Source organism: Aegilops tauschii, chromosome 2 (assembly GCF_002575655.3).
Source record: "Aegilops tauschii subsp. strangulata cultivar AL8/78 chromosome 2, Aet v6.0, whole genome shotgun sequence".
Lineage (NCBI taxonomy): Eukaryota > Viridiplantae > Streptophyta > Magnoliopsida > Poales > Poaceae > Aegilops > Aegilops tauschii.
The window spans coordinates 274,748,078-274,769,924 of NC_053036.3; the positions used below are offsets into that span (position 1 = coordinate 274,748,078).

At 51.7% G+C, this 21,847-nt stretch overlaps 1 protein-coding gene across 1 annotated transcript; it reads right to left on the reverse strand.

Moving 5' to 3' along the window:
* Positions 1-16,678: 16,678 nt before the first annotated feature.
* LOC141040933 (uncharacterized) lies at positions 16,679-17,077 on the reverse strand. Its single transcript, XM_073507049.1, has one exon. The coding sequence runs from the start codon at positions 17,075-17,077 to the stop codon at positions 16,679-16,681; it is 399 nt and encodes a 132-aa protein (XP_073363150.1).
* Between the last annotated feature and the right edge of the window lie 4,770 nt (positions 17,078-21,847).

The following is a 21,847-nucleotide window of genomic DNA, read 5'->3' on the forward strand; positions in this document are numbered from 1 at the left end:
CTATCCTGTTATTTTGACTTGGGAATAGTTTTGAGACACTCGGCATTACAGTGATTTTTGGCAAAAAAAAAGCGCAAAAAAAAGAAGAGCGCGAAAAAAATTCCAGAGTGTGCTTTTTCCCTTGTTTATGTGCCGTGCTGTGATTTTGTTAGTGTTCTAGGCTCGCGTCTCTAGCACGGTCTAGCCTAGGACCAGCACAGTACTGTCATTGAGCATGTATTCAACTTTGCATCTCTGAATTGATTATCGTTGACCTTTTTGCTACCATCTTATAAGCCATCCCAGCTCCACATACATCTACGTCGTGCGTTTGACTCTCCCTGGTTATCGCTCTATCCAACCTTTGTGAGTTTTGGCTGCTGGGTAAGAACTGGTAAGAATTTGGGATCTGCTTGACAAATTTGTGACACCCGACCACCACCACTTTCTAGTAGTCTGTAGGATCATATTTTTGTTTGTTTCTAATGCTGCTAACCATGGCAAGACCACAAGCCGACGAGATTGACTAGGAGAACATGACGAAGAAGGAGCTTCATGACAAATTTCAGCAAATGTTGGGTCAACAGGTGGAAAATGTGATGGTCAGCTTTGAAAAGGCACTGGAGAGGATTGATGATATTGAGAAGACAATTGACACCTAGTTGGACGCCAAGTTCGATGAAGTACTCGCACGGCTACCACAACCACCACCCGCATCTGCTACACCATTGCAACAACAACAACAACCACCTGCACGTCGCGATCCAGCAAGGCGAGCGCGGCATGTTCCTCTTGAGCCAGGACAAACTTCTGGTGCCGCTGCTACTATTGTTGATGCTTCTGTAGCTCCTGCTGCTATTGCAAAGGTGGAGGACCATTACGAGGATGAGGTTGATCAAAATTAGAACTACATGCGACCACCACCACCACCAGGTCGTCCTCATGCATATCATCGCAACAGTAGGCCTGCACCACCACCTGAGGTGCAAGATCATGACCATCTTCCTAAACTAAAATTGAATATTCCACAGGGTAGATATGTTCCTGATATATATATCTTACTTGGGAGTTAGAAACTGAACAACGTTTTACATGTTTACAATATCCCGAGGAGAGACGTGTTCCTGCTGTTGTTTGCGCTTTCACTAGTTTTGCATGTGTTTGGTGGTCTGAACATTGTAGATTATATCCTATCCTAGCTACTTGGGCTGCTTTCAAAACTGCTATGCATGCTCGTTGGGTTCCACCATATTATCAGCGTGAATTACTTCAAAAATTGCAGCGTTTAAGACAAGGAAAAAATTCTGTAGAAGAATATTATCATGAATTACAAACTGGCATGATTAGACGTGGTATTGTTGAGGATAATGAAGCTATGCTTGCATGTTTTATGGGTGGATTAAATAAAGAGATTCAGACCATTCTAGTGTATAAGGAGTATAATAATAATATCACTCGTTTATTCCATCTTGCTTGCAAAGCTGAACGTGGAGTGCAGGATCGACAGGCATTGGTGCAAACTAATTTTTCTGCAGGTCGTTCCCATGGACACCACATACATCCTATACTCCCACACGTCCTACGGCAACACCACTGACTTCAGCTGCCAACTCCAACCGAGATACAAGAAAACAAGCACCACCACCATCTGCCAGGAGTACACCTTCTGGGCCTGCCCTGAGCTCTTCTTCATCCATGGCATCAACAAGGCACACACATGATATTAGTTGTCGTCGTTGTAAGGGAAGAGGTCATTATGCGAGAGAATGCCAATCTCCATGTGTTATGATTGCTACTGAGGATGGTGGGTATGAGTCCGCTAGTGACTATGATGAGGAGACTTTGGCTCTTTTTTTTGCGAAAAACTTCCAATCTATACGTCTTCAATCATGGCAGTACAACGAACACCAGAAATAAAAATTACATCCAGATCGGTAGACCACCTAGCAACGACTACAAGCACTGAAGCGAGCCGAAGGCGCGCCGCCGTCATCACCCCTCCATCGCCATAGTCGGGCACAACTTGTTGTAGTGGACAGTCGGGAAGTCGTCGTGCTAAGGCCCCATAGTACCAGCGAACCAGAACAACAACCGCCGCCGATGAAGAACACGGTGGAGATGATTCTGATCATGAGATGCAATACATGGCTACTAAAGATGCTGACATGTATGAAAGTTTAGTTGCTCAACGTGTTTTGAGTGTGCAGGTCACACAAGCTGAGCAAAATCAGAGGCATAATTTGTTCCATACAAAGGGAGTTGTGAAGGAACGTTTTGTTCGCGTCATCATAGATGGAGGGAGCTGCAACAACTTGGCAAGCATGGACATGGTGGAGAAGCTATCTCTCACCACAAGACCACATCCACATCCTTACTACATCCCATGGTTCAATAACAGCGGCAAGGTTAAGGTAACACGTACTATTCATGTGCATTTTAGTATTTCTACATGTGCTGATTATGTTGATTGTGATGTGGTACCCATGCAAGCATGTTCCCTATTACTTGGTAGACCATGGCAATTTGATAAAAAAATTGTACACCATGGTAGAACCAATTAGTATACTCTTGTTCATAAGGATAAACATATTACTTTGCTTCATATGACTCCTGATTCCATTTTGAAAGATGATATCAATAGAGCTAATAAATCAAAACAAGAGAAAAATAAGAGTGAAAATCAAATTGTGGCAAAGGAATTTGACCAACAAATGAAGCCTAATAATAAACCATCTAGTGTTGCTTCTGAAATTAAATTGAAAGTGCATGTTTACTTGCCTCCAAATCTGATAATGATGATCTAGATTTCAGCAAATCTGTTTGCTATGCTTTTGTGTGCAAAGAGGCATTATTTTCATTCGAGGATGTCGTAACACCCCCAGTGTCATGCTATAGTAACCCTCTGTGATTAAGATATTCATTTTTCCAAGCAGTGCTTAATCACCTTTGTTCAATATCCCATTTGAAATTCCAGTCAATTCAAATTCAAGTGAAGTTTGAAGTTGCTCAAAGTTGCTAGAAAAATGTTCATCATTTGTCAAAAATTCCATAACAATTATTTGTTAAGGAACACAACATCACTTTTGTGCAAAGATGAGCATTAGCAATTATAACAGCGCCAATTCAGCATTTTTAAATGCTATCCTATTTATGAAAAATACCAAATGAATTCTTCTCGTCTCCAAAATATTTGTGGCACTGTCTAATATCACCAGGGAACAAAAGGGACACTTCCCATATTTTTCCTAACTAAATAGCATGTCCAATATTTTCTTACCCAACTCTGTTTAGAAAATAATAATAGAAAAGCCCCTGACCCCCCCCCCCCAGGGCCTAACCCCCCGGGCTAAGCCCAACAGGCCATCCGGCCCAGCCCACCATCCCCTGTCGTCTTCCGCCCTATTCGACCGACCGAGCGCCTGCGCCCGTCGGCCGCAGCCTCACCACCTCGCCGTCCCCGTCGCCGAGGGGATAAGGGCAGCCCCGGACGCCTCGAGTTCCCCCCTCACCTACCGCCATTCCGACTCCCCCAATCGCCTACCCTCCTCCTAGATCCACCCGCTCTCCCTCTGGCCTCTCTCCCCCACGTCACCCGACGCTATCGTCGCCATTCTTCTCGCACCGCCACGGCGGCCGTCGACCTCAAGCTTCACCAACGCCTCCACGAGCTCTGTCGTTCTTCGCTCCTTTGTCTCCAACCATCAGCAGGAGCTGGGAGGCCCCGCCGAGGGCGTTCTTCTCCGCCCCCTTCCGCCTCTATCGATGATGTTCCTCGTCGTCTCCGGCGAACCCTGCAGCTACTAATCCATCGAGGGATTTTCTTGGCCGCTCGGTGAGCTCCTCTCTCCCTCCATTCCTTCTTCCCGCGGCCGCATTCGTCCCTAGCTAGTTCGCCGTCGTTGCCGGCCTCTGCTTCCGCCGGCGTGCTCGTGGTCATGCCGTTGCTGCCCGTCGAGCTTAGATGAGCTCTGGATCGTGCTCAGCACATCCGTGCGGGCCCGTTGCACCCCTCCTTCGTGTTCTATCAAGCCCCGTAGCGCCGACCCCGTGCTCCGACCGGATGCGCCTCCGCGTAGCTCGTCACCGGCGTTGTTCCAGCGACCTTTTGGTCATTTGCTCGCGCCCATCTTGCTCGCGCGTGCACATAGGCCTGGCCCCGCTCTCTCGATTGCCCGAACTCCCGCCGTACCACCGTTGCCGTTGCTCACCCGAAGCACCTAGCCGCCGGCGAGCTCGAAGCGCTCGCCCCCGTCCGTTCTAGCCACTCCGGCCACCACCGTTCGACGCGCGATGCCGAGTCGTGTCGAACGCGCCCAGCCACAACCCCGCAGACCCCCTGTGCACGAAATCCGTGCCCCTCCCGAGCCGCGCCGCCGCGTTTGGCTCGCCGGAGTCAACTCCGGCGCGTCTCCGGCCGATGTCCGACGTGGCGTTCACGTGGCACCACCTGGGCCACTGACTGGTGGGCCCAGGGGCCCCCTTTGACCTGTTGACTTGGGTCAACACTGACGTGGCCGCCCCCAGTGCCACTGACATGTGGGGCCCACGCTAATTAAACAGGTTTTATAAATAAATAAAATGTTAATTAATCTGTTAATTAGTTTTAATCGCTAATTAGTCATTGACTAATGGGGCCCACACCCCTAACTACTACTGTTAGTCAAATTAATCCACTTTTAACCCATAGAGGCTGACATGTGCGTCCCAATGGCCCCACTGGTCAGGTTTGACCTGGTCAGCCGCTCTGTTGACTGTTGAGGTCGTCACACATCATGCTGATGTCATATTCCATTTATGATAATATAAATAAATCCAGAAAATGGTTTAATCTTTGAAAAATCATAGAAATTAAACCGTAACTCGGATGAAAATGTTTTCGACATGAAAGTTGCTTAGAAAAATCCAACAAATCTGAATACGCGGTCCGTTCATGTGTCACATGCCACTAGCATGCCAAACATGGAACCGTCCCCTCTCTTTTCATCTGTCCGAAAAACGTCAGACATCAGGAAAACCCCTCCGGATGTTTTCCCTCTCCGTCTGCAACGTCTAGCACTGCGTTAGTTCACCCCTAACACCGCGTTTTTCCATGTTATGATTTTTGTTGCTTTGTTTGCTTTATATTTATTGTTTCTTCCCCCTCTTCTCTCCGGTAGACCCCGAGACCGATGTTGCCCCTGTGATCCACTACGTCGACGATGACACTTCTTCCGTTTCAGCAGAGCTTCCAGGCAAGCCCGCCCCTTGATCACTCCATATCGCCCATTCCATTTTCTCTCATGCTTGCATTAGATTTTGCTACTGTTATTGTTTGCTCCTATTCTGATGCATAGCCTGTTTTTGCTACCTACTTTCATACCTAAACTGTTTAGTATCAGCTGGGTAGAGACCCATCAGAGACCCCCACTTTGTCCCGACTGCCCCCCTAGATTATCAGAAGACCCGATCAATGGGATCGAAGACCAGGCCCCGACACCGCACATCACTTTCCCCTTAGTTGCTCGACACTACTATGTTACTATCGAGTGTCGAGGGTGATACCTCATCAGCACTTTTGATGTTAACCTTGTAGGTTAGTTCATCGTACATGGTCATCGAGGGTGATTCCTCCTTCTCCACTCCCGAGAACGACACTGTCGTGCAAATCCTCAAGAGTGGACCTCGAGGGTGATTCCTCCTTCGTTCACGTTGACGATAACATCAGGTGGAATTCCATCGAGGGTGATTCCTCAGGGTTCCCCTTGTGTTAGACACACGGTTACTATGGTTACTATAACCTTACACTGAACCTTGTTACTAAAGACGGGTCGGCCCTGAGGGGTCCCCGCGCGAGCTTAATTGCGAGTGATGTGGAGTCGGGTTGACCTGGAAGGTGCCCGCGAGATAATTACAAGGCATGGCCGGGCTATCTTAGCCCTTGCCACAAGTCCTCGAGACGGGGTGACGGGGTCACATCGATCGTGAGTCTCTGCTCGTTACCGCGTGCTCCTAATCCACTACGATTTCGATATTTGATCCGAGGGACCTCTGGCCTGATAGCACTAACCATCACGTGGGCATAGTATGGGCGTTCTACATCGTATGCATCAGCCGAAGCTTAATAGACGTCAGCGACTGAGCAGCGCGCGCCGGGTTGGACTGCGTAAGCACCTGCCTTTTTAAAGGAGGTAGCTAGGTCTGATCACCGGCCGCGTTCGCAATGTGCAGGAGTTCCCGGGGCGATGGCCCAAGACCCCTGGGGCATAGGTTTAGTCCGGCGTGCTGACCTCTCTATTAAGCCTAGGTCGGGTTGCGGCATATCGTTTGGCCGAGGCCGGACATGACCCAGGAAAGTGTGTCCGGCCGGAGTTAATCGAGCGTGGTGGGTTACTTGGTGCACCCCTACAAGGAAGAATACATCTATTTATAGCCTGTCCTACGGTAACGGACACTCGGAGTTGTATGCCGATCGATACAACTAGAACTGGATGCTGAGGCTATCGGCGTTCTGGGAACGGGGGTCCCCAGACTTGCCTGCCTGCAGCCCACGGCGTGGCTCCACTCATGGCCCAGTATGGCCCGTCTTCACCAGCAAGCGCCCAAGACCCTCGCGAGGGGCCAAGCCTCGTGAGGCGGACGACACAAGACCTCCTCGGGAGTGGCCTCACCAGGCTGGCTCGCGAGGGGCGGAGAGATCAAGGCAAGGCGAACCTCGCGAGGTTCCAATGACGTAAGCCATGACGACCAAGGCCAAGCGGGCGCCAGGCAGGCGCCAGCGCGCGCAGTGTCCTCATTTCCTCTTTGGTGCTAAGGAGGCAAGCGTAGGCGAGGAGTACCGAGGCATCAGGCAAAGGTTTCCATATCGGTGCAACGAGACCAAGACCAGCAGGACGACAGGACGAAGGTCACCGTGGAGCCAAAGACGGCATCACCACCAGGGCCTTTGGCAGGCAAAGACCACCTTTAGTTAGGATAGCTTGTACTAGCTATCCCCCTTCAAATTGGTCATTGTTGGCTCCCTTCCCGCTCAATATTTGGGGAGAGGACCAGGGCCTCTATAAATAGGACTAGCCACCACAGTAGGAGGCAACGGTTCACAACGGAGCCTCGACAGATTCAGATCATCCTCACACCCACCAAGCACAAGAACACCTTGCCTCAGGAGGCTGTTCTTCCCCTTGTACTATTCATCCTCAACCCAAGAGGCAATGCACCACACCACACTGGAGTAGGGAATTACACCACAACGGTGGCCCGACGCAGTATAAATCTCGTGTCTCTTATGTTGCGAGTTCATCGAGCTAGGCTTTGAGATCGCGGTGAGGCTGAGGGCGTGATTAGGTAGGGGGAAATCTTCGTGCGCACCCCAGTGTTCGAACCTCATGGGTTTTGCCGGAACCCGAAATCCGACATTTGGCGTGCCAGGTAGGGGTGTGCCGGAGCTTTCCTTCCGTCCATCTGCGCTCCGCCATCACCATGCTTCGCCCCCATTTCAGGTGCCGTGCTTCCGGCTCCGACGACTGGTGCCAGTGGCGGGGCCAGGGGGCTCCGAGCCTTGGCCCCCGCCTTACGGCAGGTACAGTGGCCGCCCAGGTTCAAGTCGGAGATGCCACCACGCTACGACGGCACGGCGGACCCGGTGGCTTTCTTGCTGGCGTACGAGGAGGCCGTCCTTAAGGCCGGGGGCGACGACAAGGTCATGGCCAACTGGCTTCCCATGGCTCTCACTAGCGTGCCGCACGCCTGGCTGCTCAACCTCCCCGGATCCACGGTGGCATCTTGGGAGAAGCTGCGTGTCCTCTTTGCCGCGCGCTTCACGGCATCGGCGCCCCACGCGCTCGCGGCCCTCCTTGGCGGCTCGCAAGCGCCACCCTCGGACCGCCACGCCAAGCCGTTCTTTCGCCGGATCAGCACTGCTTCCGTGCGGTAGGGAGCTCCCCCGGGTTGGGTGGCGCCCAAGGCCGACTTGACCTTCGACTCGGAAGATCACCCCATCACCACCGTCGGCTCAGGCGTGCTCCCTATGCTTTGCACGCCCACCATCTGCCACGTAGCCGTCACCAAGACCCTCATCAACGGCGGCGCCGGCCTCAACGTGCTCTCGGTGGAGGCCTTCAGCCTCCTTCACGTACCACTCGAGCGGCTCCGCCCCATCAAGCCCTTCTCCGGCGTCGGAGGCGGCTCCTCCAGCCCCCCGGGGCAGATCCGTCTTCCCGTGACCTTCGGCACCCGCGACAACTACCACACTAAGCTGATCGACTTCGACATCGGCCTCCCGTACAATGCTATTCTTGGGTACCCAGCTCTAGCTCAGTTCATGGCGGCGACCCATCCAGCCTACAACCTCATGAAGATGCCTGGGAGCAAAGACGTCCTCACTATAGTGGGAGATACCAAGGAGGCTCTGGCGGCACTCAAGCTTGCCCTCAAGACCGCCGCGGCGGCGCAACCAGCCGACGCGGGCGCCTCCGGGGCTAAGGCGGCCGCGCCAACCAAGAAGAAGCAGTTGTTCACCCAAGACCGGGCAGAAACCAAGCAGGTGCCGGTCGAGGAAGACAGATCCTCAGGGGCCACCTTCACCATAGGCGCCAACCTCGACCCCGACCAAGAGGAGGCACTGGTGAAGTTCTTGCGCCCAAACAAGGAAGTATTCGCCTGGGAACCCGATCAGCTGGTAGGGGTCCCAAGAGGAGTGATTGAGCATCACTTGAAGGTGTGCCCCAATGTACGCCCTCTGAAGCAGAGGGCGCGGCGGAAGTCCACGGAGAAGCAGTCCTTCATCGTCCAAGAAACCTGCAAGCTGGAGGCAGCAGGCGTCATGCGCAAGGTTCGATACCCTGAATGGTTGGCAAACCCTGTCGTTGTACCCCAAGAAAGGCGGAAAGGAGCGCATGTGTGTCGACTTCACCAACCTCAACAAGGCCTGCCCCCAAGATCCGTTCCCGCTTCCACGCATCGACCAGATCGTCAACTCCACCGTCGAGTGTGACCTGTTGTGCTTCCTAGATGCGTTCTCAGGCTACCACCAGATCAAGATGGCGGTAGAAGACGTCGAGAAGACGGCCTTCCTGACCCCGTGCGGGGTATACTGCTACACTTGCATGCCGTTCGGGCTGCGCAACGCGGGCGCGACCTTTCAACGGCTAATGCAAATCGCCCTGGGTCGGCAGCTTGGGAGGAATGCTGAAGCCTACGTCGACGACATTGTGGTGAAGTCTCGGGAGGCGAGAACTTTAATTCAAGACCTAGAGGAGACCTTCGAAAGCCTGCGCCAGGTAGACTTGCGGCTTAACCCGGAGAAATGCGTGTTTGGCGTCCCTTCCGGTAAGCTGCTAGGTTTCCTCGTGTCCCACAGAGGGATCGAGGCGAACCCGGAGAAGATCAAGGCAATCGAAGACATGAGTCCACCACAAACCCTCAAGGAGATGCAGAAGCTCGCCGGTCGTGTGACCGTGTTGGGGCGTTTCATCTCCAAGCTGGGAGAGCGCGCCCTGCCGTTCTTCAAGCCGATGAATAAAAAGGGCCCATTCGAGTCGACTCTAGATGCTGACCAAGCGTTTCAAGACCTCAAGAGATACCTGACAAGCCCTTCGGTGATGGTGGCGCCCCGACCTTTCGAGCCCCTGGTGCTGTACCTTGCCGCCACTCCTTACTCCGCCAGCGCAGCTCTGGTGGCGGTCCGGGAGGAGCGCCGGGCCAGGGATGCATCGCGCGAAGCCGCTTCCTCAGTCGGGACGGCGCAAGACCCAGAGGCCTTCGCGAGGGCTGCGGCGACGCCAGCAAAGGACCAGGCTCAACAAGACAGCGCACTTGGGCCTGCGGAAGCCCCAACGAGCGACCAGGCTTTGGGGGCTTCCTCATCTCAGGAGACGCCCCAACCTCTGGAAGCAGCGGGCCTCGCCAATGCACCCGCCCTCGTCGAGCACCCCGTGTATTTTGTCAGCACGGTGTTGCGGGACGCGAGGGCGCGGAACCCCATGCCTCAGAAGCTCCTGCTCGCGCTCTTGGTGGCCTCACGCAAGCTGTGCCACTACTTTCAAGGTCACCCCATCAAGGTCGTCTCGGCCTACCCGTTGGAGAGGGTTCTCAGGAGCCCCAACTCCGACGGGAGAGTTGCTGAGTGGAACATCGAGCTACAGGCATTCTAGTTGGAGTTCAGCACAACCAGGGTCATCAAGGCAGCCGTGCTCGCTAATTTCGTGGCAGAATGGACGGACGCCCCAGGGCTTGAAGAGGGCGAGGATCGGTTCCTCTCGCCGGGGAGTGAGGCGCCAGACGGCTGGGTTATGTATTTCGATGGTGCCTTTGCGCGCCAAGGCACGGGGGCTGGAGCAGTGCTCATCTCACGCACTCAGGACAAGCTTTAGTACGTCGTGCAGCTCTGCTTCCAGCAGGGCGAGAAGGTCTCCAACAACATAGACGAGTACGAAGGCCTCATAGCTGGCCTCAAGGTTGCAGTGGCCTTGGGGGTGAAGCGCCTCACCATCAAGGGAGACTTGCAGCTCCTCGTCAACTTCTCCAACAAGGTGTATGAGCCGAAGGACGAGCACATGGAGGCGTACCTCGCGGAGGTGCGCAAGATGGAGAAGCAGTTCTTGGGCCTGGAATTGCCTCATGTGCCCCGTGGCACCAACAAGGAAGCTGACGACATCGCCAGGATAGCATCCAAGCGGCTACCCCAAGAGCCTGGCATCTTCGAGGAGCAGCTCTTCAAGCCATCGGTAACACCACCACTCTCAAGAAAAGCGCTGCCTCGGGAGGAGCTCCCTCAACTACCTGCCTCGGGAGCCCCGGCCTGCGGCCCGACCTCAGGAGCACACTGCGCTCGAGCCTCGGGAGGGGTGCTGGACCAGGGAATTCAAGGAATACCTGATGCAAGGGGCGCTGCCGGAGAAGGAGGAGGACGCGGAGCGTGTGGCCCGACAGGCCATGGCATACTGCGTCCAGGACGGTGAGTTATACAGGAAACGACCAAATGACGTTTCCCTGCGTTGCATCTCCAGGGAGCAGGGGAAAGAGCTGCTGGCTGACATACACGGCAGGGACCGCGGGCACCACTCGTCGTCACGGACCCTCGTCGGCAAGGTGTTTCGCAGCGGATTCTACTGGCCTACGGCGCTCAACGATGCGGCTGAGCTGGTGAAGTCATGCGAGGCCTGTCAGTTCCACGCCAAGAAGATCCATCGGCTGGATCAGGGCCTCTAGACCATTCCACTCTCCTGGCCATTCGTGGTCTGGGGGCTGGATATCTTGGGCCCGTTCCCTCGAGCGCCTGGGGGCTACCGCTACATCTACGTCAACATCGACAAGTTCACCAAGTGGGCGGAGGTAGAAGCCGTCTGCACCATTCCGGCCAGCTCCGCGGTCAAGTTTATCAAAGGTCTCGTGAGTCAGTTTGGGGTCCCCAACCGCATCATCACCGACAACGGCTCGCAGTTCACTAGCAATCTCTTCAAGACGTATTGTGCTAACCTTGGAACGCAGATCTGCTACGCTTCGGTGGCGCACCCCCGGAGCAATGGCCAGGCCGAACGCACCAACGCAGAGGTCCTGAGAGGCCTCAAGGCCAGGACCTTCAAGAAGAAGCTCGAGGCCTGCAGCAGGGGCTGGCACGACGAGCTCCAATCCGTGCTGTGGTCCATCCGCACCACCGCCACCAAGCCAATGGGCGAGACCCCATTCTTCCTCGTCTATGGAGTAGAGGCGATTCTCCCTCACGAGGTCAGGCATCGCTCCGCAAGGGTCCTGGCGTTTGATGAGGCGCAGCAGGACGCCATGCGGGGGATGGACCTCGTGCTAGGGGAGGAACGCCGCCGTGAAGCCACGCTACGGGCGGCAAGATATCAGCAGACGCTACGACATTACCACTATCGCAACGTCCGCTCCAGGACGCTCGAGGTGGGTGACCTCGTTCTACGGCGGGTGCTCTCCAGGGAAGGGCTGCATAAGCTCTCACCCATGTGGGAGGGCCCATTTAGGGATGCCCACGTCTCCAGGCCTGGCGGCGCGCGCCCAGAGAGGCAGGACGGGGTACCCATCCAGAACGCCTGGAACATCCAGCACCTCCGGAAGTTCTACCCATGAAGAAAGGCCCAACGCCTGTGAAGAAGGACCCGTGCCTGTGAAGGTCTCCGCTCGTGACACTCTCACGTAATAATTAGCGGGGCTGTACATGCCCCGGAGTCTCAGGAGCGCCGCCCTTGGGCCTCTGGGGCTCCCTCCCACGTCCTAGTGGCAGCACTTAGCTCCGTGCTGGTGAGAAGACAAGAAGACTAGACTAGGTGCCGGACGCGGCTTTTTCATTTGCTTTCTGTGGGGACCCGACTCATAAGTCGTGATCGCCGAATGCACGTGTATAGTGATCCCAGAGATCAATGCTCACTGAACACACAGAAGCTGAATAACAAGAGTCTTACATCCATACATACCGTCTTACACAAATTATGACCATTATGGTCAAGTCTTACATAGATAAAGCCACAAGGGCTGAATACCAAATAAACTTTAAGCAGCGGAAATCTTTGTCGATAAGTAGAACCGATGCCATCTGCCTTAACCCTACAGGCATTCTGACTGGGAAACGTCCTAGTTCGCATGTTCATCTCCAAAGAACTCTTCTTCGAACTCCTGTTCTTCCATGCCTGGCCAATTAAATAACCAGTGGCAAGCCAGTGAGTACTTTGAATGTACTCGGAAGCAACCCATGTTTTGGCTCAAGATACAACAGTGCATGACATAGGTAAATTTTTGCAGAAAGCTAATTTTATTGTTATGACATTTTCAACAACTGGTAAATCATGCATCATATCATTTCAAGTAACCATAGGGACTGGTTACATATATCAACATAAAGGGAGTGGGCTTCAACCCAACTCAATCATGTCAAGTCCTTGACATGACCCAATCAGTTCTTCCCTGTTATCCGAACACACACACACACTGGTTTGTAAACAAGTGGACATAGCCCAAGAGCGGTTACCCAACTGTCCTTGACCGTGGACATGGCTATTCGAATAGTTTTACACTCTGCAGAGGTTGCACAGTTTTCCCAGAAGATCCGGGGAACTTCCGTGTCATCCACGACCCGTGGTACCTCAAGTACCCGGGGTAAGCACCCGATCACTATCTTTCCCTAGATGACACTAACATAGAGTCCACTCGATTGGTAGTAACCCCCGTGCCCAACATTTCACATCTTAAAATAGTGGAGCCTCGCTCCCATATTCATCACATACCACAAGCACGGGGTACCAACGGTGTGTCCGGTGCCCTGTGAAAATAGTCATGGCCGCCCTACCTGGCACGACCCCGTCCCGAGAGAGCACAACAACGACTCTCCCGTCACTAGTAATGCGGGCTCCAAGCTAGTATCGGCCTAGGTAATCAACAATGCCCGTTCCCATATAAGTGTAGAGTGGTTGCGCATGTAAGGTTGGAATAACGGTCGCAACTTAAACCAATCCGTTTTGAAAACAACACACACACTTGCCTCGGTACACTACTTCGTCATCAAGTGGTTACCCAACTCATTATCTCCCTTGGGCATAAGTGGCACCCGATGGGGTTTTCGAAAAGGTTTTGAAAATAATCTTGCTTGCATCACCATGCATATACCCATGCCCTTTTTGCGTAGCTCTACTTAGCATCCTAGCTACACCCACTCGCATAACCCTCATAGAAAGGTAGGGTCATGCATCATGCAAGTATCAACGAGAAAAGCAACGGAGTAACCCACCAAGGTGATACCCTCTCATCATGATTCTGGTGCAACAACAATACGCTGCTTATGACATGCATAAAAAGGTTTCACGGTATGGTCAAAGGGTTGCTTGCCTGGCTCAGCAAAGTCTTCTGGGCCTTCAAAGTCTTATGGTCCAACTCCTTCGTCAGCAACGCAATCTATCGTCGCAAAATAATAACAAGAAAAAAATAAGGCAATAACAAATCAGAAAAATCAAAGTGCTCACAAAAATGTCAACTCATTTTTGTTAAATACTAGGGTGAAAACTAAGAAGGGAAAAATTCCTAGTTTTGGATTTGGAGTAGCAGAATAGAATAAATGGATTTTCAGAGGGGTTGAAATATATTCAAATTTGAATTTGAATATGAACAGTACATAAAAGTTGGTTGGACATGACTGAAAGTTATACCATTAAATAGGATGGATTTTTACAAGATTTTTGGAACTTGAATTATTGCATTTGGATTAATATTTAATCCTGTGGAATTTTTGGGAAGGTGACAGAAAAAGAAAAGGAAAAAGGCTACTCTGCAACTAGGCCAGAACGGCCGCAGTGCATAGGCCCAGAGGCGATTCGGCCCAAGCGAGCCGAGCGGCGCGCGCGCGCCAGGTTTGAACCTGACGGGCGGGGCCCAGGTGTCAGTGAGAGAGAGGGAGGCGAGGAAGAGGAGAGTCTGACTGGCGGGGCCCGCCTGTCATCTCCAACCTCGCGACCAGAGGGGTCGGCGAGCTCACCGGCGATGCTACAGGTCACAGCAGGTGGAGCGGGTGGCACTGTTGGACTCAGGAGGATGTCGCTGTTCGGGTGGTGGTGGAGCTGGTCGCCGGAGTAGCCTGGTTCGCCGGTGATGATGTCACGCGGCGGAGGAGCGTCGGGCGTCGATGGTTCCGGCCGTTTCCGGCTGTAAAAGAAGTGGGGAGGAAAGGGGAAATGATCAGTGAGCCATGGTGGTTCCATATCGAGGAAGAGGAGATGCGGAGAGGGCCTGTACCCTGAGATCGACGGCGACCCGAGACGGTGGAGCTCGACCTCGATCTCGAGCTCGGGTGCTTCTGGAGAGGAATGGTGGTTCAGGGGGTGTTTTGGAGCTACAGAGGTCGAGTGGTGAGGAGAGGAGGGCTCGGGGAGGTCTTATATAGCCGGGCCAGGGCTTGCCGTGGACCCATGCGCCGGCGAGGTCGTTGCCGTTGCTGTGGGTCACGGGGGCGCGCGTGGGCATGTCTGGGGTGCTCGTCGGGTTGGTCTAGGGTGAGGGGAAAGAAGAGAGGAAAAGCAGGGGGCCAGGGCAGCGCGCATGTTAGCGCGCTCACTGATGCGCTCGGGCGGCCGGCGCGCGTGCGAGCTAGGGCGAGAGGAGGGAGAGGGAGGAGGGGGACAGAGGCGTGGCGTGACGCAGACGTCGAGGCGCATCGTCGGGCGCGCTGGGGAAGCCCGAGGTGGCCGGAGGTGGTTGGCAGGGGGCGGCTACAGTGCCTGGCCGCACTGTAGCGCGCTCCAGAGCGCCCAAATGGTTTGGTATGCCATTTTATAAGCAGTGTGGTCGCCCCCAAGCATGTCTAGCAGGTCTAGGAGGGAGTAAAGAAAAGGATCTTGGCCTTGGATGCTTTGGGTGGCCAGTGGGTGAAGAGAGAGGAAGGAGAAGAGTGGAAATGGGGCTGTCCAGAATAGAAAATTGGTGGTTTAATCCCCTTGATCAATGAGTATTGACTTGTGCTAAATGCCAGAGGTAGAGGGAGGTTATGAGGAGGTGTGGTAAAGAGGAGAACTCATTTGGATTATTGGAAGAGGCCCAAACAGGGTTTTTAGTTAAAATGCAGAAGGTGTTTGATATGGTTTTGGAGTACTTCCACAAATTTCCTTCTTGTACCACTTGGTAGGGGTGTTTGTCATGACAAAATGACAGGGTAGAAGGAAGATGAGCTCATTTGGAAGAGTTTGCTAATGTAACTTTGGCAAACCCTAGAAATTAGCAAAAATGAACTTGTGCAGATCTAGTTGAGCAAATCGCTTCCCCTTGATGCACCACTCGGTGTAGTGGCCTCATTTGGTCATGTGAACATGCTCACAAAAGTTGGGGTCAAGGAGAGAAAGTTGGTAGTACAAAGTTGTTCAAATTTGATTCTGGTCAGAGAGGACTTTGGGGCATTTTGGTGAACCAAACTGACCTTAATTGAGATGAGGCTTTGCAAGGTGATCCCAATATGCATTTGTGACTGTAGAAATATTTCAAATCCTTGGATTTTTATGAAAATATTTACTGTAGAAATATTTCAAATCCTTGAAATGGGCATAAATGGTTTTGGGAGGTTTTGTCCAATATTTTGAACATGACCATGTGTTGAAACTCATATATATGGAAAATATATGTCCAGTGAGTTTCCCTGATTTTTCGCAAATATTGTTGAAGCTTTTAAATAATTTTAACCTATTAAAGACCATTTCTGGCCTAAAGAAAAAGCCTTTAAATAAAATAGGAAAATTACTTTTAAAATTATATTTATGTGGCTTATGGGAGTCACATATCTAATAGGTTTCAAATATACTCTTTGAAATATTTTTCATACCCCAAATCAAGTATTTGTAGTGCAAACCTCAATTCAGGGGTTTTTGGAAAACTAATTTTTGAAAATACTATTTGGCCAAATTATTTTTGTAAGAAAATACTATACTGTTCTATACACATGGCATGATCATTGGGCAGATGTTTGGGGCAAGGAGATGAAGTATATAAGGTGGAGTTGTGTTGACTTTAAAGAGCACTTGAAAATCATAGAGAGAAAACCAACTCCAAATAAAAAGCCAAATAATGCAAAAGTTTTTGTTGATCCAAATTTTCATGCTTTAATAATGCAAATGACATGTTACAAAATGCAGGGTGTGACAGACCTACCCCCCTTAGAAGAATCTCGTCCCCGAGATTCCCAAACTAGGCTTTAAAAGAGATCGGGAAACTCGGATCTAAGTTAGTCTTCATGTTCCTAGGTTGCTTCTGCTTCAGTGTGGTTACTCCACTGGACCTTGAAGTACTTGATGGTGCGGCTTTGAGTGCGCCATTCAGCCTCGTCCAAAATGCAGATGTGTCTCTCACGGTAGGTCAAATCAGGCTGAAGGTCAATGGCTTGGTGATCGACGTCCTTGTAAAGATCAGGCTTGTCTGGAACTTGGAGACACTTCTGGAGTTGTGTAACCTGGAATACGTTGTGCACATCGGATAGTTCAAGTGGTAGTTCCAACTGGTAAGCCACATCTCCTCGCCGTTCAGTGATCTTGAAGGGGCCGATGTATCTTGGTGCGAGCTTTCCTTTGACATGGAAGCGCTGGGTTCCCTTGAGAGGTGTGACTCGGAGATAGAGATGGTCTCCAACTCGGAAGGTCATGTCTCGACGACGTGAGTCAGCGTAGCTCTTCTGCCTTGACTTGGCAGTCTTCAAACGCTCTCTGACAAGTTGGACTTGCTCTTTTGCTTCATGGAGGATATCGGGCCCAAAGACTAGTCCTTCTCCGGTCTCGGACCAATTGAGGGGAGTGCGGCACTTCTGTCCATATAGTACCTCAAACAGTGCCATCTGAAGACTGGACTAGTAGCTGTTGTTGTAGGAGAACTCGGCGAAGGGTAGGCAATCTTCCCACTTACCTCCATATGCTAAGACACAGGCTCGGAGCATGTCTTCGAGTATCTGATTCACTCGTTCCGTCTGACCTCCGGTCTGTGGATGGAAAGCAGTGCTGAAGGACAACTTGGTTCACATGGCCTCTTGGAACTTCTTCCAGAACCTTGAGGTAAACTAGGTTCCACAATCTGACACAATCTCCTTGGGAACACCATGAAGGCTTACGATTCTGTTGATGTAGAGGCTGGCTAGCTGGTTTCCCTTGTAAGTCGTCTTGACAGGAATGAAATGGGCTACTTTGGTCAAATGGTCGGCTATGACCCAGATGGAGTCATGTCCCTTATTTGACCTGGGTAATCCAGTGATGAAGTCCATTCCGACTTTATCCCAATTCCATTTAGGCACTTTGAGAGGCTGTAACAATCCAGCGGGTCGCTGATGTTCAGCTTTGACCCTTTGGCATATGTCACACTTAGCGACGAAAGTGGCTATCTCTCTCTTCATGCCGTGCCACCAGAATCTTTCCTTTGGGTCCTGATACATCTTGGTTCCTCCGGGGTGGATGGAATAGAGGGTGTCATGAGCTTCTTGCAAGATCAAATTCTTGAGCTCAATCTTGTTGGGTACGCAAATGCGATTCCCAAACCACACAATTCCTTGCTCATCCTTTGAGAATCCTGGGGCCTTGCCTGCCTTGATCTTCCTCTTGATGCCTTCAATACTTTTGTGTCCCTTCTGAGCTTCCTTAACATCATCCATCAAGGTAGGCCTAACTTCGAGGTTGGCCAAGAATCCTAGTGCAACCAGTTCCAACCCGAAACTTTCAAGTTCTTCATACAAGGCAGGTAGCCTTTCCTTAATCATAGCGTTCAAGGAAAGAGCCTTTTTGCTTAATGCATCTGCTACCACATTAGCCTTTCCAGGGTGGTATTGAACACTAAGATCATAATCCTTGATCAATTCTAGCCATCTTCTCTGCCTCATGTTCAATTCCTTCTGAGTGAAAATATACTTCAGACTTTTGTGATCCGTGTATATCTCACACCGCTTCCCTAGGAGGTAATGTCGCCATGTCTTCAGGGAATGAACCACTGTTGCTAACTTCAAGATCATGAGTAGCATAGTTCTCTTCGTGAGGACGTAGCTGTCGGGACAGATATGCTACAACTCTGCCTTCTTGCATAAGAACACCTCCAAGCCCGGCTCTCGACGCATCACAATATATCACAAACTCCTTGTGAATGTCATGTGTGGCCAGAACTGGGGCGGTGGTCAATCTCTTCTTCAGCTCCTGGAAGCTTTCTTCGCACTTCGGCGTCCATTCAAACTTCTTGTCCTTCTTGAAGAGCTGGGTCATGGGTCGGGCAATGCTTGAGAATCCTTCAACGAACTTGTAGTAATATCCCACGAGTCCGAGGAAGCTTCTGACTTCCTTCACATTGCTCGGGGTTTGCCATTCAGTCATGGCTTGAATCTTGGTGAGATCCACTGACAATCCTTCGACAGTCAATTTGTGACCCAAGAATCCAACCTCATGCAGCCAAAATTCGCACTTGCTAAACTTGGCGTACAGTTGGTGCTCTCGAAGCTTGTCTAGGACCATCCTCAAGTGTTGCTCGTGCTCTTCTTCCGTCTTCGAGAAGACAAGAATGTCATCAATGAAGACGACGACAAACTTGTCCAAATATTCCATGAAGACCTTATTCATGAGATACATGAAGTAAGCTGGGGCATTGGTCAATCCAAAGGACATGACCATGCCCTCATACAGGACATATCTGGATACAAATTCCGTCTTAGGAATATCTTGGGGTCTGATTTTCAGATGGTAGTACCCAGATCTAAGGTCGATATTGGAGAACACCTTGGCCCCATTGAGTTGATCAAACACATCTTCAATCTTGGGAAGTGGATACTTGTTCTTGATTGTAACTTCATTGAGGGAGCGACAGTCAATGCACAAGCGGATGGTACCGTCCTTCTTTGCCACAAACAGAACAGGTGATCCCCAAGGGGAGGCACTAGGGCAGATAAATCCCTTCCTCAACTGCTCTTCCAGATGCTTCTTTAACTCTGCTAACTCTTTCGATCCCATTCTATAAGGCTTCTTATAGATGGGTCCTGCTCCGGGCATGAGCTCGATGATGAACTCAATGTCTCGGTCAGGAGGCATTCCTGGTAGCTCATCAGGAAAGACATCGGGGTATTCGCACACTACCGCACTTGCTCCAATCCAACTTCTGACAGGCAGTTGACTTGGGTGCCTTGAGCAGAGGAGGGGTTGGGAGCAAACTTAACTTCAACTCCTTGGTCATTGGTCACAGTGACAGTTCGGTTGGCACAATCTAACAAGCCTTGGTGCTTGATGAGCCAATCCATTCCTAAGATCACATCCAAGCCTTGCAATCTTAAGATGATAAGGTCTGCTAGGAAATCTACCCCGTTAATGACAATCCCGACTCCTTTACATCCTATCTTGGCTCTCATCTCTGCTCCGGGGGTTTGTACCACCATAGGGTTATTCAGGGGTGTAGGGGTCATGCCACTTTTTAATGCAAACTTTTGGGTGAAAAATGAATGCGTGGCTCCAGAATCAAACAAGACAGTTGCAGGTGCTTAGTTGACAAGGAACGTACCCAGCATGACGTCCGGGTCTTCCTGGGCTTCTTCTGCAGTGACATGATTCACACGACCCTTGCCATTGTTGGGTGGGTTGCGGGGAGCTTGGTTCCTTGGTGGCATTCCGCGGCCTTGTCCTAGGTTCTGCGCATTGGGGCGTGGGGCATCGGGCTTCTTGTTGGGGCAATACTTGGAGTAGTGTCCTGCCTGACCACATCCAAAGCAAGTGACTTGATTGGGGTTGCTGCTCTTGTCGGCATTGTTATTGGGGTTGTTTTAAGCTAGCCTGGGGTTGGCGTACTGCTGAGGCTGATAGTTGGCGCGAGGTGCAGGGGCTCTTGGTTGCTGATAGGTTGGCTTGACTGGGGCTAGCTACCACGGGCGAGGCTTCTGGTTGCTGGAGCTACACTTGCTGATCATCTTGCGCTTACGAGTATCGTCCAAAGCACGTCGCTTGTCCACAAGCATGAGTGCCTTGTTCACCTGATCAGGAAAGGTTGGGCAGTCACACACAACAAGCGGGTACTGCAGAGTCTGGTTAAGGCCTTCCATGAAGCGCTCTCTTTTGGCAGCATCAGTGCTGACATCCTCAGGAGCATACCTTGAGAGAACACTAAACTTCTGCATGTACTCCTTGACAGTGCTACTTCCTTGCTTCAAGGCTCAGAACTCACGCTTCTTGATGGCCATAATTCTAGAAGGAATATGGGCCTTGCGGAATTCTGCCTTGAAGTCATTCCAAGTGATGTTTTGCCCAGCATGCATGACCTTGAATCCATTCCACCAAGCTCTGGCAGTTCCCCCGAGACAGTGAGCAGCATATGCCACCTTCTCACGGTCCTCAGTGCAGCTGACTAGTTCCAGCAGATCCTCAATGGTGCGGACCCAGTCGTCTGCATCCAGGGGTTCAGCAGTCTCGATGAAGGTGGGTGGTGCATGCTTCTTGAACTCCGCCAACGTGGAACGTCCATTGCCGTTCCCCGCCGGCTGGCGGTTGACAGCCTGAGCAATCATCTGGAGGGCTGCAGTGTTGGCTTGGCGTTCCTCACGGAAGGCTTGGAGAAGTTGAGCCATGTCCATGGTTGGAGGTGGCGGCGGTGGTGGAGCTTGTCCTTGGGTTTGGTCCTGACTGGCTCCTGCTCCGGCTTCTTGCTGCTGGGTAGAGTAGTAGTACGTGTTACAACAGGCATCCTGTTGGAGCGATCAAGGTCTCATGATTGGGAAAGATGAGGGAAAGCAATATAGATGGGATGCCTAGTAAGGGGGTCGGTATGACACTAATTGTTTTCATGGAAGGGCCAAAAAGGCCAAACACATTCATTAAAATCCAAATGGGTGATGTAGTCGCTTACAAGTTCCCGAAGGAAAGCACGACATCCATCAAACACATCAAAAGCAAACACAACACTACATGGTTTCATATGAACCATTACAAGGACTCGACTTCGCATAGGGGGTATTCGACCTATCCTACCGTAGGGGTTACGAACTGGCATATCCGAGTTGCAAATGATGCCTAAGTGGTGGAATGCTCGGTCGCGTAGTCTGGCTCTTCTGGGTCTTCCTCCTCATCATCCGCATCCTGACTTTCCTCTTCACTTGAAGGGGTGGGGGAGTGGAGGAGCTCAACACGGCGTTGCTTTGCCGGTGGTGCGAAGAGCTTGCGGTAATCCCTAGCGCTCATGCGGTGTTGCTGTGGGGGTCCTCCATCCTTTGGGGGTCTTCCGCCTTGGTATGCGATTGCGGGCTGTCCTGGGGGAGCACCTTCTTTCTTGATCCTATTTGTCTTCCCTTGTGCTTGGCGAAGAAGTGCCTTGGCCTCATGAAGTTCCTTTCGGAGCTCCATTGATTCCGAGGCCAGGTGTTGTGCCAAGCTATCGGCACAGAGGCTGAAGTAGGTCTGGAATCGGAGTGGAA